This window comes from Engystomops pustulosus, chromosome 2 (genome assembly GCF_040894005.1).
Source record: "Engystomops pustulosus chromosome 2, aEngPut4.maternal, whole genome shotgun sequence".
Lineage (NCBI taxonomy): Eukaryota > Metazoa > Chordata > Amphibia > Anura > Leptodactylidae > Engystomops > Engystomops pustulosus.
The window spans coordinates 147353819-147374425 of record NC_092412.1 but is presented as its reverse complement, the minus strand read 5'-3'; the positions used below and the strand labels follow the sequence as shown (position 1 = coordinate 147374425).

The 20607-nt window shown below is 42.0% G+C and overlaps 1 protein-coding gene across 2 annotated transcripts in view; it reads left to right on the top strand.

The window, feature by feature from the left end:
- Window positions 1-19921, top strand: part of STK40 (serine/threonine kinase 40) — a 31293-nt gene extending 11372 nt beyond the window's left edge. For both annotated transcript variants that reach the window (XM_072136789.1, XM_072136790.1), the window contains exons 5-11: window positions 3254-3481; window positions 3629-3681; window positions 8212-8327; window positions 8869-9013; window positions 9608-9727; window positions 13280-13361; window positions 16568-19921. In XM_072136789.1, the coding sequence (XP_071992890.1) occupies window positions 3254-3481; window positions 3629-3681; window positions 8212-8327; window positions 8869-9013; window positions 9608-9727; window positions 13280-13361; window positions 16568-16813 (990 nt within the window). In that variant the 3' untranslated portion in view covers window positions 16814-19921. The remainder of the gene's footprint in view (window positions 1-3253; window positions 3482-3628; window positions 3682-8211; window positions 8328-8868; window positions 9014-9607; window positions 9728-13279; window positions 13362-16567) is intronic.
- The last annotated feature ends 686 nt before the right edge of the window (window positions 19922-20607 follow it).

The following is a 20607-nucleotide window of genomic DNA, read 5'->3' as shown; positions in this document are numbered from 1 at the left end:
ATGGCAATACCGGGCACCAGCTCAGGGTGAACTGGTGCCGGAGCTTATTTTAGTTAGTGTTTTAAACCGCGGTATCGCGGTTTAAAACACTTTTTAAACCTTATAGCCGGCGCAGGCAGGTACGCGCTCGGCGCTTACCGTGCACGCGGCTCTCATTCACTTCCTATGTAGCCGCGCGCACGGTAAGCGCCGAGCGCGTACCTGCCTGCGCCGGCTATAAAGTTTAAAAAGTGTTTTAAACCGCGATACCGCGGTTTAAAACACTAACTAAAATAAGCTCCAGCACCAGCTCACCCTGAGCTGGTGCCCGGTATTGCCATCGGAAACCTGCCACTACAAGTGGTAGGTTTCCTTTAAAGAGCACCTAAGGTGCTGTACAAAGTACCCTTGTCCCCAGCGCACAGTGGTCTATAATGTAAAGAGGGTATATACAGGCTATATCTTAGTAAAACACAGTAAGTTTAGTGGGTGGTATATATCAAGATATAATCATTATAGCATCTGAAAAAATATAAAGATGAAAATAGTCTGTATATTACCTTGGATAAAGAACATCCAAATGTGGCGCTGGGGGCACTAATATTTAAGAATATAACATTAAGGTCTTGGAAAGGCAATCGTTCATGGGCAGAGCACAGGGAACACCTCGCCCTCGATCTGTAGCCATTGTATGGACAGGAATGTCTGGCTGATGAGGTAAGACACAGGAGGCTTCACTTCACATATCAAGAAAGAGGTGCAGAGCTATTAATAGATGTATATTGGTAAATTGCCTAATATCCTGCCCCCAACAATAACACACATTACAAAAAACATGAGGTAAAGTGGTCAACCGCTTTTAAACTGTAATGTCCTGATGAATTTACACTCTGTGTGAATGGGGGGTGAATGACTGAAGGGCTCTGGACTGCCGGACTTCTAGAGTGAAAATAACATCTCTTTCAACGGAGATACAGTGGTTGTAAACAATTGTTTTGTGGGGATCTGCAAACAATGTGTTATGTAGTATGACCTCATTTTGCAGCCCTCTTCCTGCTCTCTTTAGAGAGCAATTACAGATCCTCCAGGGACTCTTTCCTATCCCCAGCCAGCTGGCTGCAATGCAATGTCTTAAGAATAGTGGAATTCTGATGTTACACATTGAACTCTGTCACCTACTGTTTTCTGCTGTCATGATGGAGTTTGGATTGTTGTGGCTCTGCTTTAGCTGAATAAAGTGGACTTATTTCCTCAGCCTTTAAAAGCATTGTCCAGTTTCCACAAACGTGCAATTTTCCATTATACTTTCTGTATCAATTTTTGTGGTTATCTACAGTTAGGGCCAGAAATATTTGGACATTGACACAAGTTTTGTTATTTTAGCTGTTTACAAAAACATGTTCAGAAATACAATTATATATAATATGGGCTGAAAGTGCACACTCCCAGCTGCAATATGAGAGTTTCCACATCCAAATCGGAGAAAGGGTTTAGGAATCATAGCTCTCTAATGCATAGCCTCCTCTTTTTCAAGGGACCAAAAGTAATTGGACAATGGACTCTAAGGGCTGCAATTAACTCTGAAGGAGTCTCCCTCGTTAACCTGCAATCAATGAAGTAGTTAAAAGGTCTGGGGTTGATTCCAGGTGTGTGGTTTTGCATTTGGAAGCTGTTGCTGTGACCAGACAACATGCGGTCAAAGGAACTCTCAATTGAGGTGAAGCAGAACATCCTGAGGCTGAAAAAAAGAAAGCAGACATGCTTGGAGTAGCAAAATCAACAGTCTGGTACATTCTGAGAAAAAGGGAATTGACTGGTGAGCTTGGGAACTCAAAAGGCCTGGGCGTCCACGGATGACAACAGTGGTGGATGATTGCCGCATACTTTCTTTGAAGAAGAACCCGTTCACAACATCAACTGAAGTCCAGAACACTCTCAGTGAAGTAGGTGTATCTGTCTCTAAGTCAACACTAAAGAGAAGACTCCATGAAAGTAAATACAAAGGGTTCACATCTAGATGCAAACAATTCATCAATTCCAAAAATAGACAGGCCAGAGTTAAATTTGCCGAAAAACACCTCAAGAAGCCAGCTCAGTTCTGGAAAAGTATTCTATGGTACAGATGAGACAAAGATCAACCTGTACCAGAATGATGGGTACAGAATGAAGAAAAAAGTTTGGAGAAGAAAGGGAACGGCACATGATCCAAGGCACACCACAACCTCTGTAAAACATGGTGGAGGCAACGTGATGGCATAGGCATGCATGGCTTTCAATGGCACTGGGTCACTTGTGTTTGATGACATAACAGCAGACAAGAGTAGCCAGATGAATTCTGAAGTGTACCGGGATATACTTTCAGCCCAGATTCAGCCAGATCTTAACCCAATTGAGCATGCATTTCAGTTGCTCAAATCCAGACTTAAGACGGAAAGACCCACAAACAAGCAAGACCTGAAGGCTGCGGCTGTAAAGGCCTGGTAAAGCATTAAGAAGGAGGAAACCCAGCGTTTGGTGATGTCCATGGGTTCCAGACTTAAGGCAGTGATTGCCTCCAAAGGATTTGCAACAAAATATTGAAAATAAAAATATTTTGTTTGGGTTATGTTTATTTGTCCAATTACTTTTGAGCTCCTAAAATGTGGTGTGTTTGTAAAGAAATGTGTACAATTCCTACATTTTCTATCAGATATTTTTGTTCAACCCTGCAAATTAAACGTGACAATCTGCACTTGAATTCTGTTGCAGAGGTTTCATTTCAAATCCATGTGGTGGCATGCAGAGCCCAACTTGCGAAAATTGTGTCACTGTCCAAATATTTCTGGCCCTAACTGTATCTTTTTGCTGTCATTCAGTAAGAAGCTTTACTGTTTATTTCCAGTGGATAAAAAGCCATTTATGGTCATGTGCTGTCATATAGGTGCACAACTTGAAGCCATGTCTTGAATGAGGTGTGTGATGTCATGTGACCATGAACTGGCTTATTCCCTGAAAATGTAAACTTTCTTTTGAATGATAGCGAGCAAAGATCTAGAATACGATGAAGATTTAATATAGAATGCACTATTGGAATTTTTTTTTCTCCTATAAACAATTAGACTGAATCCTGTTACATTGTTTCCTGTCCAATACATAAATAGTGGAGGTTTGTTCATTCTTTAGAGAAAGTTGTCTGTGACTTCCCCTTCCCCAACTAACACGCTGAGTGTGTCTTGGATTAAAATACAGTAGGATTTCTACGTTACTCTTAGTTTTCTCATGTTTGTCTTGCTAGGATCGCACTTGTGAAATTGCTGAAGACATGGATGCCAACAAATTAGTAAGGAAGATGCGTAAGCGCATATGCCTTGTCTTGGATTGCTTATGTGCCCATGATTTCAGCGACAAGACTGCGGATTTAATCAATTTACAGCATTACGTTATTAAAGAGAAGCGGCTCGGGGAGAGAGAAACTGTAGTCATATTCTATGATGTTGTCAGAGTCGTGGAAGCTTTACACAAGGTACATGTTCAAATGTGGCTTTCCTCCTAAATTCCAGCATTTTGTTTCTCTTGAGCTGTATTTGGTACAACTTCTATTTGAATATATTACTTGTCATTTACAAATATTAAAAAAATAAGCTACTTTTTTATTTTTTTAACTTTGCAGAAGAACATTGTACACAGAGACTTGAAGCTGGGTAACATGGTTCTAAACAAAAGGTAAGGTCATTTGCTTTTGAGACCAGTATGTAAATACCAGATGTTGCAACATGGTACTAAAAACAGAGACTGAGCTCATAGCATAAACAAGCCCCCTTATATAAGCAGAATCCACTCTAACAATATAATACCATACCCAAAAAAGATTGGTCCTGAAATGCAACACCTTTATTACACATTGATATAAAACATACACACAATGGACAAAATACCAATATAGAAAGGATGTTTCCTTTATAACTATTTCTGCTTCAATGTCCAACCCTCAATTCATGATCATAATGATACAATTATATTACAGCTTCTAATATCCACCATTAATAAAGTGCTAATGCCATATGTTAAATACAAGTGTATAATCATAGGCTAAGCTGTAAGTACATGCAAATTAAAAACGGTCTAGATCTTACCCAAGGTAAAACATAGCTGATGGAGATGAGGCACCCTGACCCTTTGCTTATTCAAGCTTCCTCAAGGGACTTAAAAACACAGGCCGAGGTGCAGAAAGAAAGGATGATAGCAGGTGGTCACCCTCGAGAATGGGCGCAACCTGTTTCGGGCCAACACGTGTGCGGTTCCTGATGCATCTTTGGGAACCGATACAACAGGTCTTCGCCACAGCCAAGTCTAAAGACTGCCCCACTTCCGGCAGTTCAAATGCCCCAATTCTGGTCTAACCAAATGTCAAGGTGCATGCACAGTAATCCGAACGCATCCGATGCCGGGCATAGCGTTTGACATCGGAAGCTGGGATAACTGTATCGTTGAACTAAGAACCAAGTATGGTGATCATATTAGAAAGGGAGGGGTATAGATAAATAAAGAACACCCTGCACGGATTGCGAAATTGACAAATATGCTGAAAATTTGTCCACGGGGGATTCATTTACATAATTATAGTTTTTGCAGGTGTAGTATAGATGGGAAGCCCTTTTTTTATATATCACTCCGCAATCTGAGTTCTCAGTGGTTGCTATGGACAATACCAATATGCATGGTTGAAAATCTCGTAATTTCTTTAGTGCCATGAGCATCAAGTGTGTCTACCAATGCATTGAGGTGATATTTATTTATCTAGTGTGTGTGGTGAAGAAAAATTGAAATGTGTAAGAAATTCTTTGCTTTTCAAGTAGATAGTTATAGCACCCAAATTACTTTATAATGTGAAAATAGCATACATTTTTTTTTTTTTTATGGCCTGCACTGTAACAATTTTATTATTCTACAGGTTGTTACAGATGTGGCGATTCCCAATGTGTCTTTTTTTTATTTTTTTTTTCATTTACGGTTTTACTTTTTGTCCCAGTGTGGTACATGAACAAGTGATCATTTGATCACTTAATGTATTGCAGTATATTACTTTGTGCAGAATAGATAGTCTGACTAATCTAACAGCTACCTACTGCTGGCAGCCTTAGGAGCCTTCATAGGACCCCAAGGCTGCCGACTCTGGCGTCTATGGGATTAAACAGCTGGGATTGCGAGTATCGTGATTTCAGCTTTTACTGTGGGACCCCAGCTTTTGCATACAGCCAAACTTGCGGTGCAATCACAAAGGCTCTACTACCGAACTCGGGCGACCGCTGAGAAGCCCATGTACATTGTAATGTGACAGCATTTCCTGACGTACATGTATGTCCTAATGCGCCAAGGGGTTAATGTCTATGGAAGGTGCAGTAAAAGACCGCTTTTTATGTTTAAAATAATTAAGATAGAAGGAAAAGGTTAGTACCTCTTGGCTTGTACCTTTTGTGAGCACCTGGAGTCATTTTTAGGCATACAACTTATGCACCGTCTTTGCATCCAGTATCCGCAGGTCCTGTAGATGTCAGAATGAATGCAGTGGGCCAAGAAATTTCTGGAAGTATACTTTATTATTTCCCAAAAAGCCCCTTCAAATTACTTTTGTAATTCCTGTAGAAAAAAGCTTTAAATAGTCAAAAAATTGGACACTAATTGGTTACAAATGGCTATGTCGCCCCTCCCCTCTTAGGCTGCATTCTGACTGCCTTTGGGGGACATATATACGTTGGATATACATCCCTGGAATATGGTTCCGTGTGCCATGTTGCTCTATGGAGAGGGGCAGGGGTGAGCAGCACCCACCACCTCATCCTTTCCCGGGCGCCAACGTGTGCCCGCCGTGCTACGCTACGGCAGGCACGTGTTCGTCTGAATGCAGCCTTCTATAAGACGCTGCCTCTTTGACAGATTTTATTGTTTGGCCTGCATAATTGCAAAAAGAATCACTCAATTGTCTATGTATAAAAGAACATATGTGTGCGTTGGTCCATGACATAATATGTGGACATTCAGAGCGTAAATCTGCATTGCATAAGAAGTGCCTAATGTAAAAGGGGATTGTGCCATAATACACTTATTGCCTAACCACCGGATCGGACATTTCAGACCTGCTGTGATCAGGCAGGAATCCATCGAGGTGCTACAAACGAAGTTAAATTAGGTGCACATACTCCACTGGAGCTCCATTTGCTGCAATTGCATACAATCAAAGGTAACAAGTGAATGGAGCACAGGAGATCGGAAATTAATGCACAACCCCTTTAAAGGAAATCTACCATCAAAATCCATCATGATAAACCAGGGGCCCTTGCTCATAGATCCAAACAAGTGACTGGTAATAATTCTATATTTGTTTTTGATCATATTCTTCCTTTTACAATGAGCCAGAAGGGGGAGGATTTTTGTTTTTATAATTGTTATAACTCCTTCTAATGTGCCTTTTGGAGATAATGGCCCGCATTTAGCAGAAATGGTGCAAACCTCAACTAGTTGCAGTTTGTAGAGGGTACAGAGGGCGACAAATTCATGAAATGTGTTGCACATTCTTCATGAACACAATTGCGACACAGAAAACTGAGGCAAAAGCTTTAAAGGAGTTCTCTGGAGGTGGATAAACATGGCTGCAGTCTTCCAAAAACAGCGCCTCACCTGACCATGGGTAGTGTGTGGTATTGCAACTAAGCTCCTTTCATTTCTGTACAGCTGAGCTGCAGTACTGGCAGTAACCATGGTCAGGTGTGGTGCCGTTTTTGGAAGACTGCAGCCATGTTTTTCAACCTCCTGAGAACCCCTTTAATAAATGTGGGCCAATGAATGACAGCAACTAAGGACTGGTGGGGAAATTGGCATTAGCAGGCGGTACATGTGTACAGAACAAACTTCTGTGCCTTAAGCATTAGGAGTTTGGGTATGGAGAAATACTTTTCCTAATGTAAATAATAACCTTATGGGGATTGTGCCACATGAAGTTTCTCATAAAAAGTGTTGGGGTTTTCTATGTGCATGCATTACTCCTTCACCAGTCGCTGATATTGGGACATGCTCCTTGCTGCTGTGTTAAGGGTTTCTTTTTCTGTAAGAGTAAAATTATATGTGACATTAACAACATGTTATCTTGAAGGCCTGGTTTATTATATTTTTCACAAAGGCTGAAAATCATGAAATGAAGGTTTGTGGCATTGCGGCGTATTCCCCGGTAGATTAGCGTGGGCTTCTGTATAACACTTTTGGCTTAATGAGGATGATTCACCTCCAAGAGTACAGCCTGTTCAGTTCCGGATAATAGAGATTCCTGTGTCTGTGTAATACACAGTCCAGCATATCGCCCACATCCGTGTATACAGAAGGCTTTATTAAAAATCTAGTTCATTAAGGTTTCTGCCAACTATAGCCTTTGGCTACAACAGAATGTTATAAAAATAAGCTTTGTCTGGTTCATGAAACTTTACTGGAAATAGCAGAGAATATGAATCAGCACTGAGTGATGGAGATAAATAGAGGTGGTACCTAATGGCTGAGGTTTCTGTTAGATGCTTTCTACCTTTGGAGATGAGAAGTGTTAAATGTATAGTAGTATCTTCAGTGAATATGAAGCTTTAGTATGTATGTCCACTATATGTCTGTGGGTTGGAGTAAGAATCTCTGTGCTCTTGGTTAGCCAGCTGCTATTTTCAAACAAAGTCGAAATTTTTACAGTTGTGCTTAAAAATTTACATACCCCTGTATGTGGTTTTTCCACCAACCTAGAACCAGGCTATTGTTAAAAGGGAAATGGACAATATTTAAAGGGGTTGCACAATTTCAACAAATATGTCATTGTTTGTCTTAAGAAAGGTTTGACACTTTTCCCATATACTTCCTTGCAGTTTTCTAAATCTCTTGTTGCGGTTCTTGGTCATGTGATGCCACACAGGTGCACGGCTCCTCATTCACAACACAGTAATTCAAGCTGTGTGTGTATCAAGTGACTGAGGACCCCAACCATGCAGTTTCCTATAGAATGGCCGCTAGCAGAGATGTGGAAGTGAGGAACTGATACAGAAATTATATATAAAATATTTAATTGCACGAGCAGTTTTAATTAATTATTTGCTGAAAATAGCCATCCCTTTTAACTTTAGAAGGGATATTTCATACCTGTTATTTTATTCATTTAATACTTGAATGTCGCGTTCCCTTTATGGTCTACTGTCCATATTCATAGTCTGCATTCCTTATATTTTTCAGGACCCACAGAATAACCATCACCAACTTTTGCCTTGGTAAGCACTTGGTGAGTGAAGACGATCTGTTGAAGGATCAAAGAGGAAGTCCAGCTTATATCAGTCCTGATGTACTGAGTGGTAAGTGGCTGTCCATGGTGGGGAAATTCTAGGGCAGTGGTGGCGAACCTATGGCACGGGTGCCAGAGTTGGCACTCAGAGCCTTTTCTGTGGGCACTCAGGTCATTGACCCCCAAGACAGAGCTCACCAAACAGGACCAAATTCACCTAATCTTCCTGCAGACCCAGGCAATTTAAGAGATGCTGTAATCAGCGCTATTTTAAAACGACGCTTCATTGACTGTTTGGAACTGCCGGTAAAAGTAAGAAAGTGTTGATAGAACTGCAGTATATACATTCTTACTGAGAGAACGCTGGTGAGAAGCTACAATGATAGTCTGGATGTGCCCTCCTTCTTTCAACTGTATTGGTGGTCTCAGGCAGCCGATACGACTATAGAGCACAGGAGTGCCATTGCCTTATTGTCTGTGAAAATCTGCTATTATACAAGAAGGGAGAAGTTATTCTCTACTCATACAGAGCACATTGCTGTGGTTTTGATCTGCTCAATTGATATGCTATTCTGTCCTTGTTTCAACTGCTCTTGACACATTGTTTTAAGGTCGTCCTTACCGAGGAAAGCCAAGCGACATGTGGGCACTTGGAGTGGTCCTCTTTACTATGTTGTATGGCCAGTTCCCTTTCTATGACAGCATACCTCAGGAGCTCTTTCGCAAAATTAAGGCAGCAGAATATTCTATCCCAGAGTAAGTGGCTGTATTCTTTTTATCAATTGCTTGTTTTAAAATGTTTGCGTGGGTTTCCTCCCACACTCCAAAACGTACTGGTAGGTTGATTAGCTTGTGAGCCCCATTGGGGACCAGGATCGATTTTGGCAAGCTGGCAGCGCTGCTTAATCTGTGTGCGCTATATAAATAAAGTAATTATTATTAATATATTGATACACTTGGGTTTACACAGCTAGTAGTGTGATGTGTATTTCTACTATAAAAGCCTGGCTAAAATAGATTAATTTGACCACGTAATCTATGATTGATGGTTGTTAAAACTGACAACTGCTGAAATGTGTACGGTTTTTATGATTGAGATATTTGCAACTATGGATTTATCACTGCACGTTACTATATGTATATATACTCATTGCATTTAAGAAAACAAACTTGAAACTTAGTAGGGTTCTTTAAATGGTCCAGATTTAACTAGTTGCGAACAGCAGTTGACCCTTGCAGGCAGTCGGCGGCATCACTGGTATCAGCAGCGTATTGTCATCTACGTGTATTGTTGTTTTTGTTTGTAACTATGGCTTTTTGATCTTAAATTATTATTGTTTTTGTTAACAGAGATGGCAGGGTGTCGGAGAGCACAGTATGCCTCATCAGAAAATTGCTAGTTTTGGATCCACAACAGCGTTTGACAGCATCAGAAGTTCTAGAGTCTCTTGGAGGCATCATTTCCTCATGGTGGGTGACTTCTTATAATCCAGTGTGCCGCTCACTACAGCTGGAAAAAGATGCCAGCATAAAGCTCTGCTGCATATGGTGAAGTAGGAATAGTGTATTATATAGAAATATTATGCTAGTAACATAATATCCTGCTCGCCAAATATGCTCAAGATAGGCTTGGATAGTCCCTTCAGCTTGAATCATTAGCAAAAATAACCAAAACGTGTGTATGTATTACATACGAACAGTCTTTCTAAAATAAGTGCTCTTGACCTATCGGCACAGTAGATTTCCATGGATCAGCAATGTGTAATTCATTGGCTTACTGAACAGGGCTAAATATGGTGCTGGCCTTTTTGACCTAGACTTTGTCTGATCTCCTATCTTTAGGTAAAGAGCTACATGATGGGATTTAGCTGCCTCTTCATCAACTGTACATATCCATTTGATGAAATGGGACTGATTGATAAAATGTATTTTATGTTGGCTATTAAAGCAAAAATATAGCCAGGTTTTATCCTACTAAACTTCTAGCACCCTAGAATAATTGAGCAAGACTCCCCGTCAGAGGTCGCATTAATGCCCCACCACGCGTCATAGACGCGTGATGAGGCGCCATTACCCCCCAAAATAATTGCCATGCGTAAAGTTACGCTTGGCAATTATTCCCTGTAGCGCGCAGGCTGAGCGCGACACGTGACACAGTGATCTGTGTCAGCAGCGCTTTGGAGCGAGAGCACAGGCACCGGGAGACCTGTGGACAGCGGGGCTGCTGCTCGCTGTCCTGCTCCATCTCTACCTGCCCGCAGATCCCGACGGGACTTAAGAGCAAGGCCGGGTGAGTGTGTGCAGTGTGAGTGTAGTGTTCTGTGTGTGCGCGGTGCGTGCGAGTGTAGTGTTCTGTGTGTGCGCGCGGAGCGAGTGTAGTGTTCTGTGTGTGCGCGCGGTGCGAGTGTAGTGTTCTGTGTGTGCGCGCGGTGCGAGTGTAGTGTTCTGTGTGTGCGCGGTGCGTGCGAGTGTAGTGTTCTGTGTGTGCGCGGTGCGTGCGAGTGTAGTGTTCTGTGTGTGCGCGCGGAGCGAGTGTAGTGTTCTGTGTGTGCGCGCGGAGCGAGTGTAGTGTTCTGTGTGTGCGCGCGGTGCGAGTGTAGTGTTCTGTGTGTGCGCGGTGCGTGCGAGTGTAGTGTTCTGTGTGTGCGCGGTGCGTGCGAGTGTAGTGTTCTGTGTGTGCGCGGTGCGTGCGAGTGTAGTGTTCTGTGTGTGCGCGGTGCGTGCGAGTGTAGTGTTCTGTGTGTGCGCGGTGCGTGCGAGTGTAGTGTTCTGTGTGTGCGCGGTGCGTGCGAGTGTAGTGTTCTGTGTGTGCGCGGTGCGTGCGAGTGTAGTGTTCTGTGTGTGCGCGGTGCGTGCGAGTGTAGTGTTCTGTGTGTGCGCGGTGCGTGCGAGTGTAGTGTTCTGTGTGTGCGCGGTGCGTGCGAGTGTAGTGTTCTGTGTGTGCGCGGTGCGTGCGAGTGTAGTGTTCTGTGTGTGCGCGGTGCGTGCGAGTGTAGTGTTCTGTGTGTGCGCGGTGCGTGCGAGTGTAGTGTTCTGTGTGTGTGTGCGCGGTGCGTGCGAGTGTAGTGTTCTGTGTGTGTGTGCGCGGTGCGTGCGAGTGTAGTGTTCTGTGTGTGTGTGCGCGGTGCGTGCGAGTGTAGTGTTCTGTGTGTGTGTGCGCGGTGCGTGCGAGTGTAGTGTTCTGTGTGTGTGTGCGCGGTGCGTGCGAGTGTAGTGTTCTGTGTGTGTGTGCGCGGTGCGTGCGAGTGTAGTGTTCTGTGTGTGTGTGTGCGCGGTGCGTGCGAGTGTAGTGTTCTGTGTGTGTGTGTGCGCGCGGTGCGTGCGAGTGTAGTGTTCTGTGTGTGTGTGTGTGCGCGGTGCGTGCGAGTGTAGTGTTCTGTGTGTGTGTGTGCGCGGTGCGTGCGAGTGTAGTGTTCTGTGTGTGTGTGTGCGCGGTGCGTGCGAGTGTAGTGTTCTCTGTGTGTGTGTGCGCGCGCGCGAGTGTAGTGTAGTGTTCTCTGTGTGTGTGTGTGTGTGTGCGCGCGCGAGTGTAGTGTAGTGTTCTCTGTGTGTGTGTGCGCGCGCGCGCGCGAGTGTAGTGTTCTCTGTGTGTGTGTGTGTGCGCGCGAGTGTAGTGTAGTGTTCTCTGTGTGTGTGTGCGCGCGCGCGCGCGGTGCGAGTGTAGTGTTCTCTGTGTGCGCGCGCGCGCGGTGCGAGTGTAGTGTTCTCTGTGTGTATGCGCGCGCGCGGTGCGAGTGTAGTGTTCTCTGTGTGTGCGCGCGCGCGCGGTGCGAGTGTAGTGTTCTCTGTGTGTGCGCGCGCGCGCGGTGCGAGTGTAGTGTTCTCTGTGTGTGCGCGCGCGCGGTGCGAGTGTAGTGTTCTCTGTGTGTGCGCGCGCGCGGTGCGAGTGTAGTGTTCTCTGTGTGTGCGCGCGCGCGGTGCGAGTGTAGTGTTCTCTGTGTGTGCGCGCGCGCGGTGCGAGTGTAGTGTTCTCTGTGTGTGCGCGCGCGCGGTGCGAGTGTAGTGTAGTGTTCTACCAAAATTTTCATACTCTTCCTCGGGTAAAAATACTCCTCAAAAATGGTGAGAGGAGTATTTTTACCCTTCTGGAAAAATGTTAGTGCGACCTCTGCTCCCCGTGGAAATATGTGGACCTATATTGAGTACACAGGGTGGAGAATTTCACTATAGATTTTACCCAAAGAAATCTTGTCAGAAGTCCACTTGTAAACGGACTCCTAGGGTGCATTGACACGGCCGTCTGGACGGCAATGGTGGCCGTCGGCGGTACGGTTCCTCGCCGTACATCGGGAAAAGATAGAGCATGCTCTATCTTTTCCCTAGTGTGCTGCTGTGCACTGCTGTTTTCTGTGGAAGGGGGAGGGGTCACCTGCTCCTCCTCTCCAGTGCATGGTGGTATGCCCGCCCGGCGGGAATTCCGCCGTGTGAATGTACCCTTAAAGCAAACATGTCAACAGATTTTACTCCAATAATCTACTAGCCCCATCAGGTAGGGTATGAAGTGTATTTTCTGGAATTCCCTCTTGTATATGATTACTCACTTGTTTACCTGAGGACTAGTACTTTAATTGGGGTGAAACCTGATAACCTCATTAACTGCCATTAGAGAGCATTGCCTCTATCCCTTCATTGTCTCTCTACATGCCTGTAAACTTGAGCAATGAGGTCAAGGCTGGGAAAGAATCCTTGTGAGCTGCTCCAACAGGTAGAGGTGACAGGACTAGTGACACAGACCTGATGACAGGTGTCCTTTTAAGTACGTGTTTTTTCACCATTTGTGTATCTTTACTATAAAAGTGCTGCCTGGCTTTAGGGTGTGTTGCACTGTCATTGTATCATGGAAATTAATTTGAATAAAGGCCTACTAGGTCCTTCAAATCCAACCTTTTTTTTTTTTTTTTTTTTTTTTGTTTTTTATTTTCTGCAGGCAGAAATGTGTATAACCCAGTCTTAGCCTTCTTAAGCAGAGCTGCCCACTATGGTCTTAATAGCAATTAAAATAAAGTATATTTTTACCCATAGGCAATCTATGTCCTCTTTGAGTGGACCTCTGCAGGTTGTGCCTGACATTGATCATGTTACCAGTCCAGAGCACTCGCAAGAGGTAAGGTGACAGTGTTCATACTGCTTACATTCCGGTTTTATCTTATTCTTGTGTAATATTGACTGAAAAAGGCATCATGTCTACAATTAATAAAACAGGGAGCCATCCAGAAAGTTATGCTGTAGTGCTATACTCCAGGTATAAATCCTGAGCGCAGATTTACGTGGCCCAATCAAAGACCAATGCTACTTAAGGTACAGGCGGTCCCCTACTTAAGGACACCCGACTTACAGACAACCCATAGTTACAGACAGACCCTGTGACCTCTGAAGCTCTCTGGATGCTTTACCATAGTCCCAGACTGCATTAATCAGCTGTAAGGTGTCTGTAGTGAAGCTTTATTGATAATCCTTGGTCCCATTACAGCAAAAAATGTTTAAACTCCAATTGTCACTGGGGCCCAAAATTTTTTTTGTCTGTATCTACAATTATAAAATATACAGTTTCGACTTACATTCAAATTCAACTTAAGAACAAACCTCCAGACCCTATCTTGTACGTAACCCGGGGACTGCCTGTATTTAATGTTGATCAGGGCTCACTCTCAGGTGGCATTTTTGTGACGTTTTAAAAAGCAATATAACAGCTAAGATTTTCCTAAATCTATTGCATTTGGTAAATGTTTACTCAATGTAATAGGGCAAATCTATTCTCCTCATCTATTGTGTTTCTAAACGCAATGTGTGAACGCACTGCAAGTCTGAATCTGTAGGTTTATGGTTTAAGTTGCGGCATATGGAGAAACGCTTGTTTTGGGCCATCTAATGATATTTTAGCAGTGCTGTACTGTGCATTTTGATTGCAACAAAATATTATCAACTGAAACCCTAAGGTCCATATACATACAAATTCAAACTTTGTTCTGTTTCAAAACCCCATATGTGAACGTATGAGGTTAGCAGATTTGCCCAATTACATTGCGTAAACATTTACCAAATGTCATGTAATTGGGAAAATCCCAGCCTTCGTATTGCTTTAACCCCTTCACGGTCTGGGACGGATATATCCGCCGCGGAGTTATGAAGGGTATATGAAGAGGGCTCACAGGCTGAGCCCTCTTCATATAGAGATGGGCTTTGCTGCATATTGCAAGCACCAACCGCGGGTGTTAACCTCTTCTTTGCCGCCGCATTTTAAGTCTCAGTGTTTCCACCGATCGATGCTCCCCCCAGACGTTAGAGGGTGGGCAGCGATCGGTTGCCATGACAGCCTCGAATCTTCGTCAGACCAGAGGTTGCACGGTTCCAGGAGATTCGTTACAATGAGCCAGTGGCTCATTGTAATGAATCGCATGCAAAAACTTCATATACTGCAATACAGTAGTATTGCAGTATATGGTAGGAACGATTTGACTGTCTCGGGTTAATGTACACTTGAGGGTCTAAGAAATAGTGAAAAAAAAAAAGTTAAAAAAATTAATATCTCCCCCCTTTCCCTAGAACTGATCTACTATATAATAAACAGTAAAAATCACAAGCAAATTAGTTATCGCCGCGTCCCAAAATGCCTGATCTATCAAAATCGAAAACGGTTAAAGGAAACCTACCATTTCAAATGGTCGGTGTAAGCTGTAAACACCGAGCACCAGCTCAGGGTGAGCTGGTGCTTAGTTTCGTTAGTGTTAAAACCGCGGTATCGCGGTTTTAACACTTTTTAAACTTTATAGCAGAAGCTGCTTCGGCGCTGCGCAGCGATACCGCGGTTTTAACACTAACGAAACTAAGCACCGGCACCAGCTCACCCTGAGCTGGTGCTCGGTGTTTACAGCTTACACCTACCATTTGAAATGGTAGGTTTCCTTTAATGGGGGGGAAATGGCGCTCAAATGTCCGAAATGCGACTTTTACACCTTTTTACATGACATAAAAAATGTATTGAAAAGTGATCAAAATGTCACACAGCACTCAAAAGGGTAGCAATTTAAACGTCGGCTCATTTTGCAAAAAATGACACCTCACACAGCTCCGTACACCAAAGTATGAAAAAGTTATTAGCGTCAGAAGATGGCCAAATTTTTTTCCTTTTTCGTACACATTTAATTTTTGAAAATGTATTAAAACGCAATAAAACCTAAAATTTGTATAAATTTGGTATCACCGTGATCATACCGAACCAAAGAATAAAGTAGAGGTGTTATTTGGAGCGCACAGTGAAAGTCGTAAATAATGAGCCCACAAGAATGTGACGCGCATGCATTTATTTTCAATTTTTCCTGCTTCCCAGTACACGGCATGGAATAATAAATAACATCACGGGAAAGTAAAAATAGTTATGCACAAAATAAGCCCTCACGCAGCTATGTACACGGAAAAATGAAATGGTTACGAGAGTGAGAAATGAGTGAAAAAACCCTGCGTCCTTAAGGGGTTAAGAACGTCACATAAACACCACCTGTGAACGCTGCCTCAGAGTGAGCCCTGATTAACCTCAAACTCCTTGAATGGCAATCGGGTGACAGTCAGAGTGCCCCAGGGTAATTTGCATAAAAGGAAAAAAACAAAGCGCTCCCCTCTGCCCCAAAACAAAGTTCGAACCATATTGAGCCTGTTTGGTGAGAGTCGCAGGGTAGTGAGTGAACAGCCCCTTCAGGTGGGGTATAAATGTCCTTTCTAGCATTGCCGTTCATGTGAAATCTCGACTCTTTACCTATAAAAAAAAATAAAGCTCTCCAAATTCATATGAAATGATCAGAGAACAGTCAAATGATTCAAGTTTAGAGGCTGCAGCAGTGAAATTGCATAGACTTTAGAGGCAGTTAAAGGCATAGTTGGGAATGTGAGCTGCAATAAAGATCAATTTGACGCTTCTTTAACTGCCTGTGTTCATTTCTGAAGCTCATCCGATGCGTTTTGAAAGATGAGTTTCTTATCTTTTAACTTTACATAGAGCAAGTTTCTATAGAACTGAAGATGGGGACATCTAAAGTGACTCTTCTCCTGCAACCACTTAACTCAAGGCAAAATTTTTACATGACTTAGGAAGATAATTTTTCTATAGGGTGAGATTGCACATGAAAGAGGGAAATCTAAAAAGAACATTGCATGCCCTGCCTGAGGAGTTTAAAAACTCCAACCTCACCACAGTAATCAAACCACAGTAAAGCAGTGTTTTATAGTTATAGAATATGTGATGCATATAACTTTTGATAAGAACTTCTGTTTATATTTGACTGAACAATCTTTTCTTGCAATTCTTTTCACCCCTAGGCAAAGGTGACAGAGGAATCTTCACAGTATGAGTTTGAAAACTACATGAGACAGCAGCTTCTTTTAGCAGAAGAGAAGAACACAATCCATGAAGCCAAAAACTTTCCTCAAAAACGTCATTTTGGCAATTTCCCCCCAATTAGAAGACTGGGGTATGATGCTCAGCCAATGAGCCCTTTGGACGCTGCAATTCTGGCCCAGCGATACCTTCCCCCACCGCACCTATCTTTACCCAGTGCTCACTAACCACCCCTTTTTTCCTTTCCTTTTGCGGGAAAAAAACAGAAACTTGCGTGTGGATAAAACCTTTCGATTGTGAAAGGCTACATGGTGCTAACCCCCTTCCCTTACTCCTGATATGAAAAATCCCATTGCACATGAATCCTGTTCTTATTCCCTCCCCATAATCCAATAGCAATACATTTTCCAGCACAAGAAATCTCAATTAATGTAGCAATCCTTTGTTTGACAGGGTTTTGTTTTCGGTTGCTCTTGGCTGCATACATAGCCGCCATAAGTACAAATAAGTTTTATAATTTCCTGGTATGTTCCCTCCCCCTGCTGCATCCCAACATCCTCTAGAAAGATTCTTTTGCAATCAGCCTTTTTTTATATATACATATATAGATCTATACATAGACATTAAATCTACCTCTTTTAGTTTTTGGGTTTTTTTTAGTAGGGTTCCACAAAGTTGACAAATGCAGCATTAGAAGGAGTCTGCTGTGGAACAGATTTATTTGCTATTTGTTCATAAAAGCAGCCCCCCTTCTACATAGCGGGGCAGTATAATCTAGATATTGTGTGTACATATATAAATAAATATATATATCCTTATATAGAGATATATATTTGATATTGAATATCTGCTGGATTGCAATATCCATGTAGAAGGAATAAGCTGTGTTATAACCATCAGGCTTATAACATCCCATACCCTCAATACTTGCAAGCAGATATGTGTGCGTGTTTGTGTGTGTGTGGTTTTTTTAAACCTTTTTTATTTTAATATTTTAATTACCATGGTGAAAAGACTATTTTCACTTTTTTTTTCTCTTCAATATAAGCCACAGCTCCGTTGTAAAGCACAGTAGGGTTTGTTCTGCTTGCTTGTCTTATGTCAAACCAAGTTCAGAGAGATGGGCCTAAGGGTATGTTCACACAAATTTTCTGGCTGAATGTCCAAGTCAATATAAACTTTCTGGCTTTCTTGCACAGATTTTGACAGACATGCCTAATATTCTGAGGAACGTTCATCTGGATTCCACTGCATATCTCTTGTGAGCCACAGCCTCCCATTGATTCATTGATTTTAATGGAAGAGGTTTTTTTTTTTTTGCCTATAGATTTTCTTGACACGAAATCTGTGGTAAAAAAACGCTGTGTGAACAAGGCCTTCAACTCCTCCTGTGTGTATAAAAAAGACATGTATGGAAACTAGATTTACGCCCTAGAATAATTAGGAGTCTTTATTGAAATCTGACTCTTTAAGGTTTTTGTCCTACTACAGTCATCTGAACGAGAGCTGAAAAATCTTACTGAAAGCCCATAATGTTTAGGCTCTAGTCCGAGCTTGTTTATTTTATTGCCAAATGGCCTTTTCCGGTGCTAAATATCTATGCCATAAAGAGGACCTGTCGCCTCTCCCAACATTTCCAATGTAGCATAAATATTTCCTAATGTACCACTGAAGCATATTTTTATAACCCATTGTTTACTCCCTCTAGTAGGAAGTGTCTTTCCATATCCTGACAATGTCGCATCAGTAGTGTGCGTGTCAGACTATAAAGAGACATGGGATAAATGGCAGAAATACAGTACATTACCGAAGATGCTCCAGAATTCTAATATCATGGGAAATGCAGGTAGAAGAGCTGACAGATCTTCTTAAATCACTGACCATTATTTGTGCAATCCCTTCTATACTTGCGGTTTACTGACATCAATGTAGTAAATGCTGTGGGAAATGAATGAAAGCTAATCCCACACGTCTACCATTTCATATTCTGACATGGGTAAAAAAAGCTGAGTTATGATTGGTTGCTGTGGGCCATAGATACATTTTTACACTTGAATAGTCACTTTTATTTCTTTTAATCCCTGGCATAGGAAATGCTCTTTGCTGTTGTTGATTTTCTTAATTTGACATATTTGTCCCCTGAATAAATGAAACCCGCAGACTCTTATTTTGGCTTGTTCTGACATGCAGGCGTCACTTCCTACTGCTGACTGTGAAGAGAGGTTGTTGGGGACAGACAATGGTACTTGTACACAAGTGTATGTGTTCTTATTAACTTGCTCCATGTTTGAAGTCAGTAAATGCAAAAGCAAGTTTATCAGAATAAACTACCTTGTGTGTAACTGCCCTATGTGGGTAAGGATAAGGGAGCAAATGCAAAACTTTGTGCTTTTAATCCATCCTTTGCAACCGTTGTTCTCAGTCCCAGACAACTAAGGTTATAAAATGGAAAGGGGTTTCTCCTTGTCTGAGCCATCTCTAATGCCGTTTTCTTGCCACCACTTATTCTGTGTTCCCGATGTGCTGCTTGTATTCCGGACCATGGCATACAAGGTCTTGCCCTACTGTCTTGAACTATGAATACTGTATATTACATTCACTGTTTTTTTTCGGTCACGTCTTACATTTCATTGTGTTTTGTCTCTTGCTGGGGTCATGCACACATGCTCCTCTGGTAGCTAAAGTGTTCACTGTTGAGCCTTATTTTTGTGAGCATTAATGATTTCTTTATAATATATTACTTCAGGAATAATTTGGTTTAGTCACTACATTTGTTCTGATTCAAAAGCAATATCTCTTATATGGGCACTTTCTGAAGTTTTGTCACTCAAAAGTTCCATGCACCGGAGAGTCTCTATGTAATGACTAGCTTTGGATGAGCCTTTTTGTTAGGTAGTGTTTATGTGCAAAATATACCACTTACACCATTGTCTATAGAGTAAGCTTAGTCACTATAACAAATTATGTCATTCAGGTATGGGAATGATATTGGAACCGTGACACTGTGGCCTGGAGTATATGCTATATCTTGAATCTACATCTCTGTATAGTAATATTTTTGTATATTCTTTTCAGCATTTTTATTTGCTGTCATGTATTCAGCAATAGTGGCAACCGGTTGCATTAAACTTTTAATATATAAGGATATGTACAGTGTTTAGAGTGTAATAATTGAAAAGAAAAGGGCACACCACATTGTAAAAAAAAAAGTGTATTTTTATGGCTTGCATGCCTACTTCAGCCTATGTACAATATAATAACTTTGACCATAGTCCTATGATGGTATATAGTTTCATGTGGGAAGATTTGCAATACAACATCCCTTTAAAATGTTCTGATTTATGTGCTTCTTTTAACTATTTGTGGCATTAAGCTAAAAAAGAACTATTGTTTGTCTGAAAATGTACCTGCCAGGCAATTGCTCTTAAGGTGATCTATTGCACATTATAAGAAAACTATAGCTAAAATACAAGTTTCTTAGACGTTTAAACCGTTTTGGATCCAAAGGTTCTTTTATAGTCATGTCTGAACACTGGGTCACTGTGGATTATGAAGTGTTAATCTTCAGTTCATTATCTACAGCAAAAATCACCCAATCTAGTTGGTGATGGTATGGTCACAATCCCTTCCCATTCACCATGAAGAATGATGGATCTTATATTGGCTGGGCATTCGAGTTGTACTGAAATTCATAATGGGTCTTAATTTGACTTTAAAAAAAAACATTAAAGCCTCTTGTAATCCTATAATAAGCCATCAAATGCTGAGAGAACATGTGTATTTTCAGAATTGTTCAATGAATAAAATAAGTAGTAACATGTTGAAGTTGTCTCTCCATTGTGCTTGGTGATCCAGTTTACTGAATGTAGACAGTAGTAGTTATGTGCACACTAAAAAAACTTATTAATTGCCTCTTTCTCTATGGCTTAAATATCGGCAGCCTTTCGGAGGCAGGACTTGCAAAACTCCCAACATTTCTGTATATGGAACTCTTCACTGTACATAAGCTAAACCTAGTATC